A 25,946-nucleotide genomic window follows, 5' to 3' on the forward strand; every position below is an offset into this window, starting at 1 on the left:
AAACTTCAAAGTGATAATTAGGCCTACTTATTGACCTAATCTTGAAGTAAAAGCCCATTTCTCAGGACAGACTTGCAGAGAAATTAGATTCTAATTAGACATGTACATTTTTATGAAAGAGGCTCAAAGGAAAGAAGAATATCTAGTTTGTCACCTAGTACCATTTAATACGCTGATACTTCCTAATTGCAGGTTTACAACTAGATAATCATGCTTATTTTAATTCAGAACTCCAAAGGGAGATAGGCTATTTTGCTTCATTATTCATCATTCATCGATCTGAGCAGAGGTATCTGTTCCACTCAGCATTTAAGAGAAATGTTTGAAGAATAACAGAAATGTAGACTTCAAACACCTGGGGAAAAGTATTTCTTAATCATTTGGACCTTAAATAGTAACCATATTCCAGTTTCCATATTCCACTTCAAGCCTGACTAAAAAACAACACAAACCCCCCAACTCTCCATTTTTAAAAGGAAAATGAATTTGATTTTGCCTATGAAAATGGAAATTCTATGCAGTCGGAAGATGAGAGGTATGCACAGCAAACAGAAAGGAAAGCTACACTTGAGATCCCGGTATCATAACTCAAGACCAGACTAAACATGATAGGAAAACGCATCCTGTCATTTATCACCAAATCGATATCAACCTGGTTGATCCACTATCACAATAAATTTTTACTAGTATTATCACATCGTCTTGCAGGGTTATTTACCCCCCTCAGAGAGAGAACGAGCCTGATAAGAAACATCCTGTTACCGTCTTTCAGTTTTTGGATTTTATGCCCAAACATAACACACATTTGCACCACATCTGTGCATGTGTTTGTACTGTACATCCAGACCTGCACATAGCTCTGTAAGTGCAAGCCAAAATTCTTACTGAAAAGCCCTTGTTCTAGCCTGAATCCCCTCCCCTCCCCCCCAAATTATTATTCTTCATATTGCAATAAACTGTTCTAGAAACTTAAAATCTTGTCTAAGGATTTTCATTTTTCCTGTAGTTCTAACATTGGGAAACAGACTTGTACCTACAGAACAGCCCCAAAAGAAGCTAAAAACCAATATTTAAAAACAGGTTTTGAGCTTCATCTTGCAGTTTGCTTGAGGCAGGAGTTGAAGTGCACTTGGAAGTTGTTGATATCTTGCAGTGCAATTCTTCATTTTGGTGTTGCTATTTTATCCTGACTTAGAGCAAAAATGATTTTTTTTGTTTTGACTTCTAATATCCTGTTTTGCTTCAGTGCTTACTGAGAAACGTGTACTGATAATATTGCAATATTTTGCCTGTCCCCAGAGAAATGGAGCCCAAGCTCTGCGGGATGAGCGGCTGCAGAGGTCTCCGCATGGTGCAGCCAGAGGGGGGGCAGCAAGAAGCACCGTGGGTCTGCAGGAGGGCTTGGGGGAAAAGGGGGGCACGGAGAGAAAACCTCGGAGCACAACGGGGAGAGGCTGAGTCTAGACATGAGCCGGCTCAACTGCTCGGTCATGTTGGAGGATAAATCACACCCAAAAAGGGGCTACAGATCTTGTCAGCCTCTGGGCTCAGAGAAACAAATCCACAGGCCACGTGGAAGCACACAGACATTTTTCCCCTGCAGATGTCTTCCTTTTGTACATTCCTACATGTCACCCTGGACAAGAGTATTGGAGTTTAAATAATCTAAGACCCTGCACTGCTAAGTCAGGGTCATGGTACGCAGTTTATGCCATGTCAAACTGCAACGTGCCATAATGCACCATTTGTCAACACACGTTTGGAAACAATATCAAAATAGAGCAGTGGCTCGAGAAGGACTGCTATTTGTGCTGCAATTATTTTTCTAGCTATGTAGGTGTACAGTACTAAGAAGATTCCAGCAAATCTTTTAACACATCTTGTATAAATCAGCATGCTTAGCAGATTAGCCAGCACCAAGTGTGTGTGCATGTGCATAAGCAATAATAAAAATCAACTCTTCTGTGGCCTTCTTGAAGTAAATCCACCCATCCAGACCTCATTTTAGGTGAGAGCAGCAGGGAGAGGAGGGGGGTGGAAATAAACCCTCCAGCACAAAGCAAGTCTTTAGGCCACCATTTGGCTGGCGTAAGGGTTAGCACCCCTGCAGTGCTGAAATGCAGCTTGGGGCCTGAAAAGCACCTACTGGAAAGCAGCAGGTGATGGAGCTGTAGATATTTATGGCTTTAGACAATGTCAATCTGATAGAGCCACAGGGGTTTTGTTCGTTTTGCTCTGCTTGATTAAAAAGAGAAAAAAAAATCACTTGGCTTTCTGTTGCACATTGTATGAAGATTTTTTTTCCATTTCAGCTCAGTTTCCAGTCCAAAAAAAAAAAAAAAAAAAAAAAAGGAAGAAAGACTCACAACAGCAAGACACTGAATCCTTTCTCCAAAGCCCTGATTCACCATGGGGCTCCAGTAACTCCAGCCACGCAACCCATTCCCCAGCACCCAGAGTTGGTGCAGGGCTTCCTGCAGCAGCCCAGCTCCTTTTGGACTTTTCTGTCAATGTATTTTTTTTTTGGGGGGTAGGATTCACTGGGATTTTGAAATAAATGACAGGGCCAGAGGCACTGAGAATTGACCGGATTTAAGAAAACTCCAGAACAACTTGTTTAACATCACACTAGTCCTGGTATTAGCATTTGGCAGATTCCTTTAAGTGTACAGATCCCTAAGCCTTGGCCACACATTATTTCATACCAACATTTAATTGTTCACGTGTTTTCAAGTAGTACAAAAACATGTACTGATGTTTAATGGGATGCTGAAATAGGATTGTCTTCATAGCAACTTTGTTTTGACTTTGCAGACTTGCCACTCTGAAGAACTAGGGTGAGGATAAGCAGATCACGATCACAGGAGGCAGACTAAAATGGACCTTCTCTTCAGAAGTCTCTAGGTCCCCTAACCCCGCTCCTCAGCTTCCAGGAGTTTTATCTATCTTTGCTTGGGCTGACCCAGAGCTGACAGGAACACTCCTTCAGCATCTCATTAAATTTGTGCAGCTGCTCCATCCTCAGGAAAAGCTCTTCCTCCTCAAGGCCTTTCTACCCCAACGAACACACAGCTCGGAGCCTCAATGTTACATCTCTACACAAGTGCATCAACGAAGCCTGCCTTGGGGCCCACTTGTGCCTCTGCCCTAGCCAGCAGTTGCAATGCCAGCAGAGCTACAAAAGCCTGCCTTTGTGGGAGTCCCCAGTATGATGAGATTATAACTGCTTCAAGTTTTTAAGCGGGTGAAAGCTTTCCCTGAGAGATAAAACTGCACTTGCTGCTGCTTGGCCAAGAACCTAATAGCAAATAATCCCAGCTGAGACATACCAGGGAACTTCGGTTCTGCAGTCACAGAGCAAAAAGCCTGTCCTTCAGGCCTGCTGACTTCCTGCAGTATCCCGTCTTGGTCCACCGAATTTACTTACTGTGGAATCCAAAGGTGACCTCAGGACCTGCAGTACCTTCAGCTAATTCAGCCAGACACAATATTATCTTGATTTAATTAGTTGATTCTGCACTCCTTATTTGAGATTTGTGGCTGCAGTTTTGCAGCTGGAATGCACATAAGAATCCTTCTCATACTGTGTCACTTTTCTGAAAACATGCACTCCTAGGAAGCTTTGGAATGCAGATTAAGCAGGACAGGAAATTAATACCCCATCTCTCAAACATCACAAAATCAGATTAAAAGAAGAAAAAAAAAAAAAAAGGAAAGAAAATCAAATCACAGTGTTAACAAACAAAAAACTTCACATGTTAAGCAGCCCCAGATGGCATCAGCTGGGAAAGGTAAGAACAGCCCATCCATTTTAACACTGAAATCTATCACCATTTCAGGGAAGTGAATTGGCACCTAAGCCATAGGTCCATTAGGGCCCCAAGGTAAAGGGCAGGGGAGCTGCTCTGAGACTAAAACTGCCCTGGGTAACTCTCAAGCACCTACTGGAGCTGCTGGTGGGCATCCAGGCCTTCCTCATCCTTCCGTAGGCCCCACCACCGCTCCAAGCAATGTTTCCCTCATGGCAAGCAGAAGACCACAGTGAATGTGCCTTCTGAGAAACAGCCAGGGCAAAGACAAAAAGAAACATGCCTCAATTCAATATATTCTTGTAAATACTTTCCATCTCTTTCACTAAGTGATGAGCATCAGCAGAAAGACACCTGAGCATCATTAGCACATCAGGCAGGCAGGACACGTAGTCTCCATTTCTACTAATGAGCCTATTAATTTGTACTCTAAAAGAAGCCTGGCTGGTCAACGAGAAGAAGAGAGACTGGAGTCTTTGATGCAGCATGCAAAGCCAGATAGTCCAGGGGACATTCATAAGGGTTTGCTTTGAGACACTCTGTGCAGCTGGGACTGCCATTTCACTCTGCTGTGAAAGATGCAATACAGCTGCAGCTTGCACACTGCGATAACGGTAATTTCAGGTTTTGGATGGCTTCAAAAAAAAAAAAAGCCAACAAAAACAACCCTACAAACCACCAAAAATACCACCTCACCTCTCTTCTCTCACTGAAAAACCCCAGGGACCGTATCAACAGTGTTAGCTATATTAGAAAATACCAGCGTCACCTTGCTCCAGAGCCACCCTTTCTCCAAACTAAACAAATATGTTAAAATAATTCTTCCAGGTGAAAGAAAAGCCAGATACTTACTGCCAACATGGAAATCTGTTTGCTCAATTTCCAGTATCACTGCACAGGTCTCTGCCAGGTAGGACATGACAGCCTCCGCTTTGGGTTCCCAGTAGCAGAACTGCATGACTGAACTTAAGCCAGGCAGAGCACAGCAAGAAACTTTGCTTTTAAATGCCTGCACCTTTCCCCCAGCTAAGTGACAGAAAGGACAAAAAATCAATTCACCAGAAGTTTGAAATTTCCTGTCATCAGAAAGCAAGATAGAGCCCTTCAGTTCACACATGAAAGAACCCGCCTGATTATATATCTTCTTTTCACGGTGCTTTTATACTGCCTCCAATTTTTGAAGTTAGCCTATTACACCAAAGATCTTTCACAGCTGAACCTACAAGTGAAACGTCCCATTTGCACCAAATTTAATGCTACGAGGATGTAAGAAATACCACCATCATAACAAAGAACCACTGCCAAGCTACAATAAGGTCACAGAAGTGAACTTTATTGACTCAAAAGCTGCAGAAAAGTTCAAACGGTCAGGAGGAGTCGCATCCCTCCAGATTCAGTCTGTGGATGTGTGCGTATGGTGGGGTGAGGGTGGAAGCTAAAGCGAAATGTTATATAAATGTTAAGTTGAAGATGCTGCCTTAATGCTACGGTTATCTCTCTGGAAACTGCGGTATTAACAGGATATATCTGTCAAAACTGGGAGATTCAGGTTTTAAAAAAAGCAAATGTTGGCACTGGGTGTTCATCTGCTCCATTTATCGTGGATTGTTGAAAGCGGTAAAGGTCAAATCACTACTTCTGCAGAAAACTCCTTACAAGTGGATAAACTTTGGCGATGGGAAAGAAAGGTCAGATCAATAATGCCATGTAATCTCTCAGAGTCAGCCAATGCTCACCATCTGAAAGGCTGCAAAGATTGCTTCGTTGCTGGGACAGTTCTGAACATACAAGGGTACTGGATGTGGAAAGGAAGCCATCCCTTCCACAACCCCTGCTGAGCTCTTGGGGTGAAAGGGATACGCACCAGGTGAATTTTAAACATGTTCTCCATCACACCCTTTGGTAAAGCGTTACAGGCAACCACAAACCAGAAGCCCTAAGCCTAGGACTTAAGGAGAGCTGTATCAAACGGCTCTCAGAGGTAAAGGTTTCCCCCGGATTTTAAAGCACTCGCTTGGTAGGCAATCCATGTTTATAGGCAGAGGAAGCTAACACCCAAGATGCAAAAGCACCACGACCCCAAAGCCGCACAATCCCAACCCAAGCAACTTCAGCCAAGCCCCACGCCTGAGCCTCGCTGGCACCCTCTGGGGCTGGGAAGGTGAAGGGAAGATGCTCCCACCCGACCCCTCCCGAGGAGCCAGAAACAGCCCCAGAGCCAGCCTGATGCTCTGATGCTCCCTTACAAGAGGGCTCGTAGCCTCCTACAGGGTAAATAAAAATTGCTGTCCTCATCTATGAGCAGAGCCAAGCCCTTCTCTGCCCCAAAAAGGCCAGCCACAATGGAGAAGAGGAGATTTACTTAGTAGTGAAATTACATTTTAAGTGTGAAGTACCGAAAGGAAGCCTGGCTCTCATCAGTCAAGGTTCCTGTCCAAATCAGTATGGATTCCTTATGATTTATTGCTTTCAGGGCAGAATACAAGGGGCTATACAAATATTTGAATTTGTGTTATAAACATTACATCCAGAATAATGTTGGGTGCTTAGAGGAAAATGAAGGAATTTTTCAAGGAGCCTACTTGAGAAATCTAACGCTTAAAAAAATAAAAAGAAGAGGTTTCACTCGGATCATATGTTCCAGACTCTAGTCCCCATACTGCACGATAACATGAACTATTACATGTACTGTACATGTTTTACATGTATTACATGTACATGGTTTTTTACATGTACATTACATGTACATTACATGTACATGTTTTTTTTACATGTACATTACATGTACATGTTTTACATGTATTACATGTACATGTTACAGTGCTACGCGGTGCTGAGAAACACTTGTGATTCAGCAGAAGAACTGACCACTGGGAAAGAGCTACCAGGAGAAGGAAGCGTGTTGTTACAAGCACAGAGAACTTAATTATCACTAAATTTAGCACAGAGGCAGTAAAATCTATTGAGAAAGTAAATGGATTTCTATTTAAATCTTATGTTTTCCCTTTCCAGTTTCACCAGGCAGAGAAGCAGTGCGATATATTTAATCGATACTTCTTGTATCTACGGTAGAGCCATCACTTTCCTTGCCATCATAATTCGGCTGGTGCACATTTTCAGAACCTGAACGTTGGTAGCACAGGCGCTGTGAGACACCCTGGAGTGACAGCCCTGCCCACGGTGCAGATGGAGGAGCTTTCTGCTGGCCCTGATTCTTCCCACTGGCAGAACAAGCTTTTCTACCTTTATATTTAAATAGAAGGACCTGGTGGGATAAGGTTGGAAAACACATTTATAAATCCAGCCAAGCACCTTTAAGACCCTCGCCCGTCTAGGATCCAGACACTGACCGAGCTGGAAGAACGGTCTTCTGGGTCTTACACCAAGGCACCAAGTAAACTGTTCATAGCAGTTCTGTAAAGTGGATTTGTAAGGACACGAAGCAATGCCGATTGTTTATTTTCATCTCCTATTTGGCAGAGCACACAGAAATCCCCCTGCCCAGTCCGGCACTGGAGAACACAACCCCCTTTTAAGAAGCCACTGGTAGAAAGGTACCAAAGCTTAACGAGGTGGCTTCCAGTTAGAGAGGACCCACCACAGCCATCCATATGGCTCTGGTCACTGGTTATCCTTACAGCTCGTGTTATTTTCGCCTTGTGTTCTACTTGCATTCACCTCCGGCAGCTGCGATAGCGGTGTCTGGGTGAGCCCATCCCGGTGGGGAGCGCAGAGCTGTGAGCTGGGCAGTGCGCCCTGCGAGGGGGACGCGCTGCAGCACCCCTCCCAGCCGGGCTCTCCCATGGGAGCTCGGGCGCAGGCACAACCAGCCTCCTTTTAGGGCTGCCTGCAAGGACTACAGACCTCCCTGCACGGAGTTGTTGGGATGGGATAGGATCCAGTAGAAAATACCCCACTGCAAGCACAAAATGCACGGTGGCGAGTAATTAGCCTCTTCAAAGGATCAGAGAAGCTGAACCAGGGAATCCAAGCCTGCACTGTCAGCCAGGCCGCCTCCCCACAAGACCGATTTATCCCTCCAGTCCTTCCCCGTCCAGCTCCGCCTTGCCCAGGCTCTGGAGGAGCCGGGAGTGACTCTCAGCGTGCGGCACGGGGCGACGCGTGCCCTCTCTTGTTATCCCTGCCACTGCCGCTCTGCTGACACGCTCTTCAAAGCCCGCCGCGCAGAGCTGGCCTCAGAAGACAGACCCAACTTTGCCAGTCCATTAGCTCGGCAACATACAAGCTAATCCTCAAACAAGCGAGCGTACGCTGCGAAGAGCGAGCCTGCTAAAGCTCCGAGCTGCTGCGGCCCTCCTCCAAGCTTTGAAGCCCTCGATTTAATCAGCATCACTGCCTGAAAAGTGCTGCTGCTGCTCCTCCGCCGTCCAGCAGCCCCTCTCCGCTGCTGTTAACACAGACTTGGCAGCCCACGGTAAAAGCTTGGTGTCTCACAAATATCGCTGACCCATTTCATTAAAAAGCAGTTTGATTAACAGCAGTGGAACGAAGCAAAGCACTCAGTGCTGCCCTGCAAGTTTGAGAACGGTAAGCAAAAAATAGCGCTAGGAAGCATTTATCCCTTCATCTTACAAATAATTAGAAATACGTGAGATCGCGTTACGCTTTTTAAATAGGCTGTAGTAATGGCTTGTGGGAATACAATCCAATGACAATAGTTTATCATGGTAAAGTCAGCTCTGTAGGGTTACAGTATGCCAAGTCTAAATGGGAACCATTTGTTTCCCTTCTGCATTGCAGCAGAAGCTGGCGCACTTTTTATGGGAGCATCGCTGACAGCCTCCAACTGTTATTTTTTTAAATTAAACGCCGTGCCTACCGAGCTAACAGGCGTGCAGCCACTGAGGATCCTCTGTAAGTTCCTGTAACCGTGCACACCGTACTTTGTAGTAGCAGATAATAAAATTTGACAAAGCATTCTGTAATTACTGCTCTGCTTTACGGAATATTACTAATACACGTGCTGTGCTGCTCTTGTAATGAATGACATGTCACCGAGAGCCTGCTGCTTCTTTACACTGAAGTCACACAGACGTAGCCCAGTTGAAACATGTTAGTGGGTTTGCTGAAAGAACAAGAGGCTTTGCTATTTGTGCCTACGTTAAGAACAAAAACTCTCCCTCACCAGGCGGCCTTACAAGTCCTTATTCCCCTGCTAGCACTGATTTCTGTAACATGCTCTGCATGTTACAGAACTGGGACCATGCTCTTACCCTGGGACCTCTTGGGAGCAGAAGATAAGGCAATAACTGCTTACATAGGGATGTATTGCTCAGAAAACATATTACATATGGCATTAGGAGCTCTTGTGACTGGATTCTTCTTCTCACCCAAAGCATCTGCCCTCACTTTCCAGATACCAGGAAGGCTGATGTGCCTGGGAGACAACAAATACTGCAGCTTTCTACCCCTGTAATTCTTTTTTTTTTTTTCCCCAGGAACTGTTATGTGTAGAATGGCTGCAGAACCCACCCTCAGCCCCGTGCCCTCCCCCAGAATTTTTAAACCAGCCCTTGTTGCCCCAGCTCCGCAGTCAGACCTCCTGGTGCTGACCAGCCCCGTGCAGCCGCAGCCCCAGCTACACCAGCTTGGCCCTGCTGCTTCTTTGCATGCTAACCAGCATCGCTCTGGTCCAGATAACAAGGAGGTCTTCAAACTACAAAGTAGGTTTAAACAGTCGCTTCAGTCCCACTAAATTAAACAGGCTATTACAGAAGAATAGCTTTACCACTGGACTGTAGCAGGTGAATAAATTTTCCTGGAGCAGGTTGGTTTTGTTCCTTCAAACCCTCTCCCTTTCCAATGATACTCCATCCCTTGCATTGCCCCGACAGATTTTTGTATGCATAACTTTTTCCAGATGGCAGATTCGGTGCAGACAGTAATTTACATAATTTAAATCTGCTTACTAGCATAAATTACATGACAACACACCACAGGTTTTCCTTCCAGCTCCCCATGCCGCTCTCCCCGAGGTCTCGGCGGTGCCCGAGTGCGGATGGATCGCAGGTGGCCTCGGGGAGCACACGGCGCAGCTCCGCAGGCGGAGGAGCTGAGTCAGAAGGAGATCTCTTGGTGGCAATAATTCATATCTGAACGTGCTCCAAGCAGCCACGTTAGGTATTAAAGTGAACTCCATTAGCAGACATAGCTGCACGGCTGCTTGGGTGCAAGAAGGTCAAGGGAATCCTCTGGTTACACAGTTGGATTTTCTCCCGAGCAAAAATACAAACTAGGTAATGTTCCAAGCAGGCTGAAAAGAATATGCTTTAACACCGGTTATCTTCTTCCTTTCTATCCCTACGCAAAATGTAATTAATTCTTTATTATTTAAACAGCTTTAACATTTAGAGCTCTGTTTATTGGCTTTCAAGAAAATGCAATATACCTCCCTGAAAATATTTTGTCACTGAAACTATTGAAACCTATCTGTGTGAGGTTTTGAATAGCACTTTGGTCTTTATTTGGAAAATCATGCTCCTGCAGCTCCAAATAAACTAAGAAAAATCTCAGAGAGCCATTAGGATCTTCAGGAGGTCAGACTCCCACTGCAGATGGGGTTTGAAAGGAGATCTGTGTCAAGACCAACGTATTTACTCAGACTTGTGCAATGCACACATGGGCACAGGTGTGAAAATGTCCCTGTGATTGGCAAGTCAAAACTCACAATGGTTTAGGTGCATAATAAGTAAAAACAGAGCCATGTTTTGTCGAACACTAAGGGCGACTGGCTGCAAGAAAGCCCAATTGTTCACTCTGCAAGAAATCGTGGACAAAGGTAATGCAATTATTCCCACTGAGCCTAAAATGAGGAAAAAGGAAGTGCTAAACACATGATTCAAGACTTTTAGTAGGACAACTTAAGCTGCACAAAAGTGACGTTAAAGCACTGTAGAGCAAAGTGGCGATGCTCTCACACGGGTCTGCTTTTCTGAGCCCAGGGGCAGGGAGAAGTAGGAACCACTTCCCCATAGCAGAGGCAGGTCTATTTGGAAGAAATTACAAATATCCAGAGATAGTTGTAATTAACTAGCAGAGATGTGATTTGCACACCTGCCTGGAAAGCTGGGATGAGCGGAAAGTTCTCAGACCTTATACATACAGCACAAAGCTGATGTCAGGCTAAATGTCAGAATTAAAAGTTATTGAAATTAAATGCCTGAATCAAAGTAGCCTAACCCAAACACTCAGCCCCCTCACACATTCCTGAATTTTTGTTTAAAAAAAGCCAAAAACCTACACTACAGAACCCAGTTCTTCCTCCCCACCCTACTTCATAGGATGGAGTCATTGGAAATAGGAATATTCCACAAAAAAGCTTTTATTTCATAACAGAAAAAAATATTCCACGGCTTGTTTTCTCCTCATTATTTGGTGAGGGAACCAACATCTTTGAACACACAGTTCAAACCTCGCTCTGAATCATTTTTCTTCCTTCTGATCTTTCCTATATGCTCATCGCAATATCATCAGTGCATTTCATTACCCATTCTGGGGAAGAAATTGCCTTTCCTCAGAGTGATTCAGAGGTGAGAGCAAGAGCAAAGTTTTCCCTTCATTTATGGTATGCCGTCCGTGTTGTGGAGGGAAGAAGGGAGAACTGGGGAACACTCGGGTGTACCTGTGGATTTCAGATTTGAGATGGAACTGGGAGCCCTCAGGCCCCAGGGTCATAAACTGAGCGTCCAGAAAACCACAGATCACACGAGGATTTCCAAAACACACGACTGGAGTGACCTTCACACAAGTGCTGCCATTGAGACAAGCTCAGAAGACAAGATCCTCCGGTAGCATTCAGGTCCATTAGCTAGGATATTGCTCTTCATCTGCCTGCAGACCCTTGTCTCGCCTACGCACTTTCCAGAATCTGCAACAAGTGAAATAGGGCCATGCCAGCTGTAACCTCCAGCATATTATAGCCCTGCTTTATCTGCAGGACTTGTTCGTACTCTGCTTCCCCCATCAGCAGAAGCCAGACTGAGATCAGGGCAATCTCCTCTTTATAATTCAAAGCAACACGTTGATCAGAAAAATGTGTGTCTGCATGGCCAGTTGGGATGAAATCACTCAAAACAGAAACTTACTGCCAAATATGAAGTTATTCACCTTCTAGAGAGCTCTGGTTTATATAGAACATAAGTTTCTGTCCCGAAATATACCCAGTAGCAACTGAAACATGAAAGCACTCAAAACAGAAATGTGCTGGCAAACATGAAATGCAAATGTACTCATTGCCAAAGAGCCCCACTATGTGCAGAACATAAGTCTGAATCTCAAAATAATACCCAGTACCAACTGAAACACACACATTTCCCCACATCTTGTCTTGCTTCCTTCAATTTAGCAGCACAATGAAGCAATTTCCATAGTTAACATATGCACTATATTAAGGGTAGCCAAGATTTAACATTCTTTTGTTAATTTGGCAGAGGGGAAATACACAATAGGAGAGAGCCCTACAATTTGCAGCCATCTGTGATACTGAAAACAGTAATAAACTTGAAAAGTGCTGTTATTATACATGTTATCACTCCTAGGAAGCCAATGTCCTCAAACATTTATGCTTTTTATGTCTAAATTAATGCTTCTTAATTTCTGTAGGAAGAAAGTGTTTTCAGACATCTCTTCCCATTATATGACCATTAATCTTGTCCACTGGTTTGAGCTCCTGTAGTACAATACAATTTACACTGTCAGAGATCACTGGATAAGTCATACTCAATTATAAACGTAAGACGCTAAATTACTTAATGCTGTTATTTTTGGGGTTGTGACAGGCTCCACTAGCACTCAGTGCCTTTGGCCACTTCATCTTCCTGCAGAGAACACCTCCCAGTCTGACGGGGCACATCTATCACTGAACTCATTGCTTTGCTTATGAAGTGAACCTGAAGTTTCACGACTGACAGTAACACCAATATTTTAAATTAAAATGTGTGTAAGAATATTCATAGGCTTCTTAGAGTGACAGGTCTATATGTGATTGCATCCCCCACCCCCGCCTGGGTATGTTTGCTGTCCTGGTGATGAATCTCCCATTTACCTTCTGCTGGGGAAAAATCACACAGACTTCTCAGCGTGCAAGCACCGCGGGTCACATCCATCATCCTCAGGCCTCTGTTTTACTTTTAATTACTCTGCTGCACTCAGGAACGCTACTTCACATCATAAACGTAAGGAGAATGTAGCTTTTAATTTGCAGAACAGCCATTAAATTCCCTGCTTCAGTGACATCAATTTGCTGGTGCTCTTCGTACTAAGCAAGAGATGATGTTACCCTTCTTTCAGGCTTCACGAAAGGATAAGTTTGCCCAAAGTCACAATCACTTTACAATTAGTCATATCTCATGTCCACATGTTTCCTGCGATGCTGCATTTAACTAAGGCCTCCACAGAGAATCGTTTTCAATTAGCAGCAGGCAAAGTTTTGGCTGCATGTTTTTAAACGGATAATTTAAGACTGACTGTTATGCCTGGGACAGACACTTCAATTAGGACATCCCAGTTTAATGTTACCCAGTGTGGCTTTTTGTTTTTGTGTGCAAGCAGACCCCATTTTCCTGGGATCAGAGGGATGAGGAGTTTGACACCAAACTAATAGTTTACTGAAACCCAAACCAAAAAGTGGTCAGAGCAACGTCGTACTGTCGTCTCCTGAGCAGAAGCAGCATGTGAGGCCTCGGTGTCATTCCCCTCGTGCTCCGGACACCAGACAGCACCTCTGAAACCCACCCACCCACCACCACGCTGCCCCAGCACCCATGGGCACCCCCACGAGCAAGTCTCCAGTCAGGCTTTGGGGGCACACGCATCCCCCTTAAGGAGCAGAGGAGGTAAACGAGCTGCAACGAAGGTGCTGTGGGCCATCTGAAAGCCTTTCTGAGGATAACAGCTGGGGAAGGCACCCACTGATTCCTAAGGGCTCTTCTGAAAGCAGGGTCCATTCTGCACCCAGCCGGGTTTTCCCACCCATCTCACTAGAGGAGGATGCAAAACCACACCAGGTTAGCATCCAGACAAAGTAACACAAGAGGATGGTTGGCTTCAGCTATCTTGGTTACATTTGAAAATCACCAACAGAACTTAAACAGCAAAATCCCACTGTCTACACAGGCAGCAAGGCTGACTTCCATCTCTGGGAGAGAAGCCTACCCGCACGGCCTGCCTTCTGCCTCACAAAAACAGGTAGGGCATGCCAGACAGGCCCAATGGGCACGTATGGATCTTAGAAAGCCAGAGGATTGCTCAGGTGCTGTGTGATTTATGACAGGACGTCAGATTTACCACAAAAATTAAGCCAAAAAAAGATGTACTTAATTTTTCCTGTGACACTGACATCTTTCTTAGTGTTATATTAAATATTCTGAAGGGAATTTCCAACGCTCTCACTGTTTGCCTTAGCCTGTTCCTGGGAAGGTTAACAGAAAAATCAGCATTAACCTCAGTGAGAACAGAGAGAATGAGAAGCTTTTGGGTTTCCGTTCATCACTTGGCTTTTTTTTTTTTTTTAAAGCTCTCTTACACAGTGATATCCCACATATTTGTGGATCACATGTACACACCTAAAATCCAGATGAGCATTGTATAGACCAGACAGCGACAATATCGTGTGTTTCCCACACGAAGCACAGCTCCACAGCAACTCTAGCATTTGATTTGGTACAGAAGGGCCAGGACATCAGGGTTCTGAGCATTTCGGTGTCTGCAGTGAGAACCAGCAGGAGCAGCCTCATTCAGCATGAGGACAGAACGGCAGGGGAGATGCTTCCTAAGGTGGGAAATAACATTGCTCTGCCACTTTTATTTCCATATAAATCAAAACTTGTCCTTCCAGGAGTGCTGCTGGTACCAAATTACCCTCGTGCAACAAGCTTTTGCTCAAGGAAAATAAATTCTTTGAGAGAAGATACGTCTAAGATCCAGTAACCTTTTACCAGAATCAAGACTATTTGCTACAGAGAGCAAATGCAGAATCACCTGGAATAACTCTCATCCTGCAACAGCATATTTCCATAGAAGCCCAAATTGCAGATATTATCTTAAACAAAAGCTTGCTTAAAGAACTGCTCATTTATTCAGATATGAGCATATAAAATACTTTAAAATAGGTTAAATTCAAGTGGTTTAAAGTATTAATGGGAAGTTTATCTAAAGTGCCTATATATTTCTGAAAGCAGCTAGTTGATTTTTTTTTAAGAAGAAACTAGCTTAGAAAAACATAGTCGAATAGGGTTTTAATAAATCTAAATAATATTCTGATAAAGGGATATAATGGAGGTAATTGAGGGGTAGTTCAGCTGATAGCATGAAAATGAATTCCCTGCTTGAATATCAGGACTTACATGTGCAGCATTCAGGAATAAAATGAGCAAAACTTTCACAGCTTGGGCTTACAGGCTCCATGGTACTACTTCTATTATTGATATAAAGAAAGGGATGAGCAAAGGGTCAAGGTCTGCAGATGGTAACAGCAATCAGTCAAACCTAATGGAGACTATAAAGAACACTGAAACTGCGTGAACTTGAGGCCAGATTAAACTCACTGTTAACAAATGAAACACAAAAGAAAGTGGAGGATATAATCAGATTTATTTGCAAACCTTATCTGCTTTTAAGTTACTAGCATTGTGACCTGAGGGATACAAAAAAAATAAAATCAGAACTAAACCAGAGAGCACCTCTGCCCCACAGAAGGCCGCAGACAGGGCCCTGCCAGGCGGGGAGGGAAGGAGGAGGACACCAGCCCGGATCCCTCACATCACTGTTGCATCTGAAGGCAACACTTGTGTGGCAGGAATATTGGATCCAGGATGGCTCACAGAGATTCAGCACCATGGAGATAAGTCACAGCAATGGCCAAGCTATGGAGAAAGCTTCTCCTGCCAAGAGGGAGCGCTGGAGCTGCCCCCGTCAGAAGGCACATCACAGGGACTGTAGGTAAGCGACAGTCAGGGCAGGACGCTGGCATTCAGTGCAGCAGAAGCAGCAAGTTCAAGTATGAGCAGAAGGCACGCTCCCACCCAGCGGACCTGGAGCTCCTCGTTGGGAGGAGGCAGGGCTCAGCAGTGGGCCCAGGCTGCACGATGGCCACACGGCACCCCGAGCCTGCAGCTCCAGCAAGAGCCAGAATGTTGGGATGCAACAAATGGAAAATAAGAGGAACGGATTTTTATTTTTTAATTTCCTCCTGAAGATAGCACACTGCCAGTAAAATGTACATAATATCTGGTAAATCTAGATGGTTAGACGATATAGCAATTGTATAAAATGTAATAGATGGTGAGCTCATTTTTAACTAAAGATGAGAAATGCCGTCCTCAGTAATTGCATGAAAATCTTGGAATGGTAAGGAGAGAAAGAGCGAGGAGAAAGATAAAAATAGAGGAAAACTGACATCAAAGGTTCCAATTTTACTTTCTATTTCTTCTTTCCTTAACCTTCAAGTAATTTGAGATGGGAAAAAATCTCTCAAAACAGAAGATATAATTCTATATTAGAAAAAGAAAATCAATGTTTCTCAAATGGCGGTTTATAAATTTATGATTGACTTACACAATCTCATGCAGTTTTAGTGATTTGCAAGATACTTCAAAGACAATATATTATCATTTAAAATCTATAAAGCAAAAACACCAAATGTCATGAAACTCAAAAAAAAAAAAGATTCTGAACAGCAGTAAATATTGGTGTTTTATTTGCCTTTGGACTTCACATTTGTAAGCTATCCTCTGCAAACAGAGAAGGAGAGAAAGATATTTTTCATTAAAAGTGTGAAGCAAGAAGTCACATCAACAATATCTAATCCAACCCCGTGAGCGAGTCTGAGGCAAAAAGCCCTGCAGATCTGCAGAGTGTGATTTTAGCCAAGCTTCCCTTTCCATAATTTGCTGTGAATTTGGGGGGGGTTTGTTTGTTTGTTCTGAGATGGCATAAAGCTACTCTGAAACCTGCCTGTGAGATTCACACCAGAGACCTGGGGACAACCTCCTGGCTTGACAAATAAGAGCTGTGGTTTCATTATTTATTTTACTTACTTACTGCTGCATTCAAAATTTATTTGTACTGATAAGGGGAGCTTTATTTTATTAATGAAGGATGTTCTAATAGGAAGTGTCACATGAAAGAGTTGGACAAATTAAGAATTTTGGATCAGCCTTTAAGATATCCTCGAAGTCCTCAGAAATAGGACCAAACTTTACTGGGTTATACCACTGCTGTTAGCAGCCAGGCTTATGCAGGAATTTATGCAAGATGTGAATTGCTGGGACACGTGAAAAGGTGAGCAGTCCTTTTGCCCATCCTCTCAAAGAAAAAAAAAAAAAAAATCACAAAACAAAGCTAATGCACAAGCATCACAAGCTGCTCCACCTGCCCCCCTCCAACAGACACCTGCAGAGCATCCAGCGCTCCCAACCACCTCTGCTGCCCCATGTCTGCAAAACTACCCCTGAAACCCAAACATTTTAATTTATTGCTTTCCACTAGGCTGAGAAATGTAAGGGAGGCTGCTTTGCCCATCAGCTCCCACGGGCCAGCCAGCCTGACCCCAGCCCGAAAGCAAGAGCAGAGATTAGCTCACCCTCCCAGGGAGTAACTTCAGCACCTCCTTGAGCAATGACTTTACATTAGCTGCTGCACAAACCTGCTTAATGAAATACTAAACGCGCGAGGGCTGGCGTTTGTGAGGGAAGGTCGTGCCTGTACAGCCATTATTCAGCTACACTCGATTGTGCCTTGGGAAGTGGGTTAACAAAATCTCATTGCTCAAAAAGCCTTCGGAATGACTCCGCTTTCAAAGCTTTGCACTCTGTCTTCCTAGAGAGCCCAGGTATGCAATTTTTCAGAGGAGAAATGCCATTTGGTAATTAGCTTAAGTGATGCAATTTTCTTCCGAGGATAACAACACTGACTCGTAGCATCTGACGGCTGGTGACCTTTGCAGCTGCAGCTTCGTCCTGGAGAAGGACGTGAGAACAAAAAGGGGAAGAGAAGTCCTACAGCTGGCGACGCAGGCACACCCTCATATCCGCAGTGGGTACCAACAGGTCAGCAATGGGAACAGCCCACAAAGAACATCGCCTTGGTTCTCCTTTGCTGTTTTACAGCTTGTGATGCCCCACCACCATCTATTACCACTGAGCTAGCATTTAAGATTTTTTTTCCCTTGATATTTTATGAGAGTAATTTCTTTCCTGGGTTAAATAGGAAAGCCTGCAATATCCTATGTTGTGCAACCAGCAAAAGCACAAGCGGTCAGCCCTCGAGCTCCTCCACAGGAGGGCCTGACCGGTGCTCAGGTGCCACCGCAGCAGCTGTTGTTTATTCAGAAGTGGTCAGCACTGGTTATTCAGAAGCGGTCAACTCAGAGAACAGCGCACTGACGAGGAACGGAAACCACAGGAGCTGCTGGGCTTGCTGCACACACACAAATATCCTGTTTCCAAACCAACACGAATTCAGACCGTCAGGCCATTTGTCGAGGTGTGACCGTCATCCTTGCCACTTCCTGGTGAGGGCTGCATTGGCAGGCAGCGAGCGTAATCACCAGTCATTTCTGCTGAAAGATTTCCAAGCCTAATGTTTCTGGGATTATGCCCAGGATGGCAAGAGAAAGATCAATCTCAGCTACCTTCAGTGCGGCAGAAATTGATGCAGGGATATCTGCCAAGAGGCAACCTGAGGCAGCGCTGCAGTAGATGTTAACATGCCCTAATTTGTTTCATGCTCATCAAGAATAAGCAAGATGCACTAAATTAACATACCAGACTTAGGGCTCATTAATGTGGGTGAGCGTACGGCAGAACTTGTCGGGGGAAAGGGAGGAGGGAACAGTCATTCTGAAAGGATTTTCCTCATCTCTGGTCATTCTCAGAGCTAAGAGTTGTATGAATCTGCATTTTTGGGCATATTTTATCATTGTATAAAAGTGTTTCTGGTCTAGCTAACAAAGCAAGTACAGAAAAGGCTACAAAAGGGAAAAAAAATATCCTTAAAGGAAAAAAGTATCTTTCAGTCTCTTATGAACTGATTTACCTTTTTCTTAGGAGCTTATCAAAACACTCCTATCAGACTAGGAACAACTTCTATTTTCTATAACCAGAAGCCTCCATCCTGACCAGCTGTAACCACAGATGCCTCTGGACACGAGCCGCACAGCCCTTGCCATTTACTTGCTAACAAGTACAAGCTGATTGCGAGCACCTGGAACAGGACGTATGCTTCGGTACAGCTTATCCAGCAGGAAAGCTGGGGCTTTGAAGGACAAGGACTAATATTCTACAGAGGGCATCCATCAAAAGCATACCCAAAGATTATTAAAAATTAATATCAGGCTTTACAGTGCTACACCATATCACATCTCACTCAAACGTAACTGCAGAGCAGCTTACAAGAAGTATTAGTTTATCTGCAATTAAGTTGACTGTGGGTAACCCCTGCAGCTGTTCAGCAAGGCACAGCACTACCCAGCGTATCTTTGGTGCAGAAACCAAAAAACATTTTGCCCTGGAGCTACAGAGGGAACCAAATCCCCTGCTTCAGCTCCCCAGTTTGCCTGGGCAGGTCCTGCCCAACCTCAACACCTTTCCCATGCCCACCGCATGCTGGGGAGAAAGGCTGCTGTCCAGAGAGCCACGGGGTAAATGCAGCAGCACACCAAGTCCTTGGACCCGCACAGGCAGGGAGTGCTGGAGGAAAGCACTCATCTCCTCTCCTTTGCCCAGAGGATGTTTCTATGAGACAAGTTACATATTTTTTCCCCCAACACACTCTAAAGCACAAACGTGAAAGATAAATAGCCACAGGAGACCCCTCCCCTGCAACAGGGAGCAGCTCCCCCAGCCCCACCAAGAGGGGGTTCTTACCTCTTTTTCCCCACCTCCACTCTGGTGCTACAACAACACAGAAGACAAAGGACAACCTCAGCGTCCAGCAGCAGAAGGGGAAAGCTGCCCAGCCCAGCTCCTGGAGCCACCAGCTCTCACCAGGGGCCAGCCAGGGAAGGAAGCAGCGGCAGGTCCCACCCCACTGCCAGGTTCCTGCCGCCCAGCCAGCCCAGTCGGCGCTTGTTACAGCCCGGGCAGGTGCAGCAGCAGAGTCATTACAACAGAAATCTCGCCTAGTTCTGGCTCCATGCACTGAGGTAGGGGAGGGTATTTCATAAACCCTTGGGAGGTAAAGTCAGGATTGCCGCAAAACCAAACCTTGCTTCAATACCCTGGATGGTTTGGCTTCCTCTTGCTCCTGTGCTGTTTGTCTAGGAGAAAGTTCAGCACAATCTCTTCCTGGGGGGAGCGGTGAGCTTATACCACCGTGACTTGTGCTGGCCATACAAAGTGTTTGCACAAATACATTCTGGTCACTCCATAAAGTGACTGGCAACCGTGCAGCCACCCCTCGGACAGGCAAAGGGCTTGGAAGCACTTTCCTGGGAACACCTCCACATTTAAGTAACTCGGCTGTTCTCAGATCTGTCAGTTAAAATTGGGCATGGAGGGTTGATTGCACCAATCTCCACATCCAGATATTCGCTGACCTGTGCAAGAATTACTGGAGAACTTTACTATGTTCTCCTGATTTTATCACACTAATTTCTTACCAGGAAGGTTGGATGGCATTGCTGGTGTTGAAATGCACCTCAGCTACACTTTGCATTTAACAGTTCTGTTGAACGCCTACATTTTATAGGTGTTTTAAACACTTATAATTTAATAGCCCTATTTAAACACCTCATTGAATTCTGAAAATAACTTCAAGTTTTACTACAAATTTCTTTTGCCATGGAATGGTAATAGAGATTTAAAAAATGAGTCGAGTTTCCTGATCCAATATGTGCCATATTCATTCGGGGACAGAGCTTGTCACAGCTCTTTTTCAGTACTAAAGCAGTAAAGTTTCATTTGCCTCCCTGCAGAGGGTATTTTGCATACCATAAAAAAGACCCTACAGCAGGAAAGTTTTCCTCTGTTCAGCATAACTATGCCTTTATCATCTTTTTCATTATGTCTCTTCATAATATGATAAATAATTCCTCTCCCTTCCTCAAAAACTGAACAGTTTCAGACTGCTGAGTGGTTTTTGTTCCCTGCCCTTCCCTGTTTAGCTAAGCTGTATGTGTTTCACTCAGCTTCTTCCCAAAAAACAGCTCCTCTGAGCCATCGTGGCTGGCAGGAGGACTGCCCACTGCCAAGGGGCAGCTGAGGTGGATGCTCAAAGAGAAACACCATCTCCAAAGGCAGCCACACCGCCTTGAGGCCTGCTGCTTCAGGGTGTCTGTACACATGGGGCGCAAACCACCCAAGCCTGCGGCTGGGAGCTTCTCTGCTTTCTGCCTCCCAACAGCTCCGTCTAGATAGGCCAGTCCGATTTAATGCCCATTTCGGCTCCTCTGTACAAACCACACCACGTTAGTCTGGTTCTACCAACACCATTTTATCACTGCTCACAGCTTTCCTGAGGACTGGTTTAGGTTACGTCTGTCTTCACTTACTTGACATACCTTTAAATGAAGTATCCTCTAAGTCCAATTGACTCTTTCTTACAGAGATGTTGTAGAAGAGAGCTCATCATTGCTCCTGCCCAGCAGATATCTCCCCTAGCACTGCTTTTTCTCAAAAACACACCATGTACTCTTCGAAGAACCCGACCTGACCAAGAGAAAATGTCCCCACATCTAACCTCTGCCGGATTCAGAGGCAGCAGGGCCCGCTTCATCCATCCCTCGACCAAAGCCCGGTTAAACTCCTGACAATGCTGTTCTGTCAGAAATGCGAACGTTATGTCTGGCCTTGCGGTGGGTGGTTTTGCATACTGTATTTACTCATCAAACCTGTTGCACGGGAGCGTATTTGAACTTGGATAAACACGTATGAAGCTGCCTTTGGGTGGGCACCGGGCCCTGTGGGGCTCTCGGACAAGGCCAGAAGATGACGAGGTGTGGTGCTGCTGCTCACCATGGTGATGGTGAGCGGCGTCAGGCAGGGCCCTGGGCACTGCTCCACTCCATTGCCACACACACCGCTGCCAGCTACAGCCCAAGCTCTCCACATGTTGAATGCTGCTTTCACAGGGAAGCGTAGGCACAGCTGCAGGTCTGTGTGAAGCTAAAGGCATTTTGAAACAATACGACCGTCACCTTCAGATTTACTAAGATTATGTGAATCCACAAACTGCAAGAGTAAGAACCTGCAGGACCCTTAAGTGACATAAACCTGGAGTTTTAAGAGGGCAGGGCTTTAAAGCAAATGAGGGTCACATATAACATCTGTACTTTGAAATGCATGGTGCAAGCAGGTGAAAAAAGTATTTTGCACCATATTCGAGGCTTTACAGCACTGCTTTGTGAACATCAAGAGAATTCCAGCATCTTACTACTAAGGTAAATTATTTATGTACTTTTCTCATTTATAAGACTACCTATAGAGCTCATCAAACCTATCAAAAGGCTGAAAAACTTGAAGCAGGCAGTAAAGGGAATCAAAATATATTCAGCTTCAGGTAAATTAGATATTCCTAATGCATTCTTTTTTCCTGTGCAATTTGGCAAATTAGTTTACATTGTCTGACAAGTTGTCCTGGAAAACATAAAAGCTCAGATTAATTTTAGCTTTGTAGGGATTATAATTCAATATTTGCTTATTTACATCCACCCACACTAGAGCTAAGAGCCATATCTTCTGTGCTATGTCAGATACATCAATACCAACATGCTAAACCTCCTCCTCCTCCTCCTCTCCCACTAAATTACGAGGAGCAGAGGATGCCACGCGGGGAGGTGTCGCCCGGGCAGGATTCAGCCTCACCTGCAGCCTCCGGGCCCCGCAATGAAATGCCTGTGCTACCATCCACAGGCAGCTTTAACTCCGATGGGTTGTCTCAGAAATGTCTCCATCTACTATCTCTCTGCAGAGTTAATAGCACCTTGTTTTATTTGTTACCCTGTGGTGTTTACATATATTCGTTTCCATGTGTTGCATTCTGATGGATAGCTTTTTAATGATGCATACAACATTTAAGTGGTCTGCTTGTAGGGAGAAGAAAATGAAAAAGCCTCATGGGCTATTTCTGCATTGTAGTGAAATGATGTATAGTTTTGCACCAGGTGTAAGCTGGTCTTGGGGGAAGTATTTCTAAAGGAAGAAAAACAGAATCTGATCTAAAAAGAGCTCTGACGTTAAATGCATAAACTAGCCCCCTTGAAATAAATCTTTGCCTATTACAACTATTGTCTTAGGAATGCCAAAAAAATCAATCAAAGATTAATTACTTCATTTCTTTGACCACTGTCATAGCCAGGATTGGTCTGCGCAGCATTTCCTGGATGACTTCATACAAATCTAGCAGTCTGTCTGTACTGCACACGACAAAATCCATGAGGTTTTACATGTTGACAAACAGCTGAACTCTGGGCTACAGGAGCCCTACATTGATCTGCTTACTATTCAAGGGCTCGTAGTTAGAATAGCTGAAATGCCTGCTGAACATCGAGGCTTAAAAGCCCTGTAGGGTTACCCCATGAACCATAGCCACATTTTTTTCCAATAATTGCAGAGCAAAAATAAAAGGGCAGTTAAACCTAGAGGAATTCTGCAACAGCAGCATGACCACTGCCCTCCGAAACCTCAGGCATTTTTCCGAGCACCGTTATAAATCGTTATCACATGAAGATGATGCTCTCATTTCTGAGCCTACAACATAATACGGTCTTAAATTTCAGTTTCTCTCATAAACTTACTGCAGCTCTGTGCACATTATGAATTGCATCTGCTAATCTGTATTTGTGCAAGCCTCCTTATCTAAAGGAAAAAGTGCTGCTTGATTTAAGATTCCTCAAGGAAATCTGCCTCTGCATCTCTGGCTGGCAAGTAAAACAAACAGCATCCATGTCCCAGTAGGCATCCGCCACCCCCCGACATCGCTTCATTTAATTAGTTCTAAGGAAACTCCTCTATCCGAAAGCTCACAAAGCTGCACAAGAGAAATGCTTCGGTATTTATTTAGAAAATGAAATACATTACCAGACGCATTGTGAAGTTTCTGAGTCACCTGCAGGGAAACGAGAGAGAAATCTGACGTTCACGCAGTACTCCCGACTGTAGCGGCGCCCAGGCTGGCTTGTACAGAATAGCAGACGAGAGCGAAGCTGCAAACCTTGGAGTTGAGCTCACTCTATAGGCATCAGAAAACCTCAAAGAAAAAAAAAAAAAAAAAAAAGAGCCAGAGCGCGAGCGAGCAGCCCACAGACAGCGAGATGAGAAACTTCTGGCAACTCTCCAGCGCAGGAATGAATTCGCTGTCATTCAGAGACGTATAGCCATGGAAATGAAGGGAAACTCGGATTTACAGATGGGTCTGGATCCTGCTCTAATCGTTCTGCAAAGATGTGCAGGTTGCAGCTCGGCTCATTTTATAGTGCTCATCCAGGAACAATGCTGGATCAGAAATTAACCAGCACGGTAGGTACACACACACACACAAATATATAAATATATAAATATATATATATATATATATATCTACAAGCCAGGATGCCAGCACAAACTTCAAATGGTGATTCAATCAGCTGTTTGCCGTGAAGGTTATTACGTCTGGCACAAAGGTAACTCAAATTCCTTTTCTGTCTCCAGGTGGATTCACAGTGGTTCATAGCGCTGTTTAGGCACAGAAGCAAATTTGTTTTCAGGGTTTTCAGCAGTACCAGGAAGCTAAAATCCATTTTATAAAGATAATTCACATGTTTTCAAGCACATGGCAAAAGTGTCAGCACATTGAGACTGAGCTTGTCCAAATATTTACGCATTTTAAGCCAACAGAACCAAAACACCCAAGTCCATAGTTGAAATAACAAGAAATACTGCTAGTCACAAGTTTTTCATACACAAGTCAGAAGACTCCATAAGGCAGAGGTAACCAAGATCACTTGGCGTGTACACCTGGACCTGTAGAAAATGTAAAAAAACTGTATTATTCATGAAAATGGGTAAGTTTGGTATTTCTCTCTGAACCCCAGCCCCAGAACGTCTCAGGAATGCGCAGCTTGCTGCGTTTAGATATTTTGCAGGCATGTATGCAAAATGAATGTCAACTCATAAAAAATTTGTAAATAAACACTTCCTTGGCATGAAAAGGGAAAAGAGGCACCACGCAGTGTGGGTTAAACTGTGTAGCCAAATTCAGCTTCTTTTATTCCCTGCACTGATAATGCACTAATTTAAAGTCTGGTTACAAGTTCAGACAGTGTCTTGGTAAATATAGCTACTAATAATTACAGCTCTCAAAATTAGAAGTAAGGTTCCTGTAGATTTGGATTGCTTTTAATTTAGCTAACAAAGAAGAGTAAGTAGTCAAGCTAGGCTAAATAACTGGAGGGATTCTCTATTGCTTGTTTTCTTCCTATTAATAAATCAGTCCTCTGTGGGAAGAAAATCAAACAGTAACAAACAAACACAAATTCATTAGTGACACAGAAGGCAGTGCTGAGGGAAACAGAAGATCTCCAAGACAAAGAGCAAAGTAGTTGCCTCCTATTTTTGGATACACTAAAGCAGCGACATCTTTCATGTCAGCGTGCTGGGACATTGGGTTCATCTATGGTTTTCAGACCCAGTCTTGCAGATGGGGTGGCTGAAAGGTGCCAGCTGTGCCCACATCAGGCTCACAAGGCTCCTGCTGGCTGTCGGGCACCAGAGCCCCGGTGTCCCCACCACTGCAGCACGGGGAGCGTGTCGGGGAGGTGGGCAGCGGGAGGCAGCCCAGCCACCACGACGCAGCCCCCGGCACGCAGCTCCCCAGGCGCCAGATAAGCTCCCCAAAAGCTTGCTGTCTGGCTTGCGTTGCCCATGGGCACTTTTCTCCAGGGAATAAGGGCGTTTCTGCGGGTGGATAGGCTGGTGCTCATGGCATCATTAGCCTAACGAGGTAGGGAAGATCAGGCATTTCAGAGCGCGAAGCACTTGGTCCAGCGACATGGCCAAAGTGGTGATTTGGACAGTCTGTGTACCACCATGGCCAGTTTGATGCTGGGTGCTCTGTCTAAAACCATTGGCAAACTCCACTTTGAAGATGGGGCTCGTGGGTTTTTCTACACAGTGCAGGAAATGGGCATAGAGCGTCGATGGG

At 44.6% G+C, this 25,946-nt stretch overlaps 1 protein-coding gene across 2 annotated transcripts in view; it reads right to left on the reverse strand.

Moving 5' to 3' along the window:
* Window positions 1–23,869, reverse strand: part of SCHIP1 (schwannomin interacting protein 1) — a 139,201-nt gene extending 115,332 nt beyond the window's left edge. The window contains exon 1 of one of the 2 annotated variants that reach the window (XM_050712553.1): window positions 23,846–23,869. In XM_050712553.1, coding sequence (XP_050568510.1) covers window positions 23,846–23,854 — 9 coding nt within the window. In that variant the 5' untranslated portion in view covers window positions 23,855–23,869. Of the gene's footprint in view, window positions 1–22,630; window positions 22,688–23,845 lie in introns of those variants that run through there. The other variant, XM_050712554.1, reaches the window with a different exon arrangement.
* Window positions 23,870–25,946: the final 2,077 nt, after the last annotated feature.

This window comes from Cygnus atratus, chromosome 9 (assembly GCF_013377495.2).
Source record: "Cygnus atratus isolate AKBS03 ecotype Queensland, Australia chromosome 9, CAtr_DNAZoo_HiC_assembly, whole genome shotgun sequence".
Classification (NCBI taxonomy): Eukaryota; Metazoa; Chordata; class Aves; order Anseriformes; family Anatidae; genus Cygnus; species Cygnus atratus.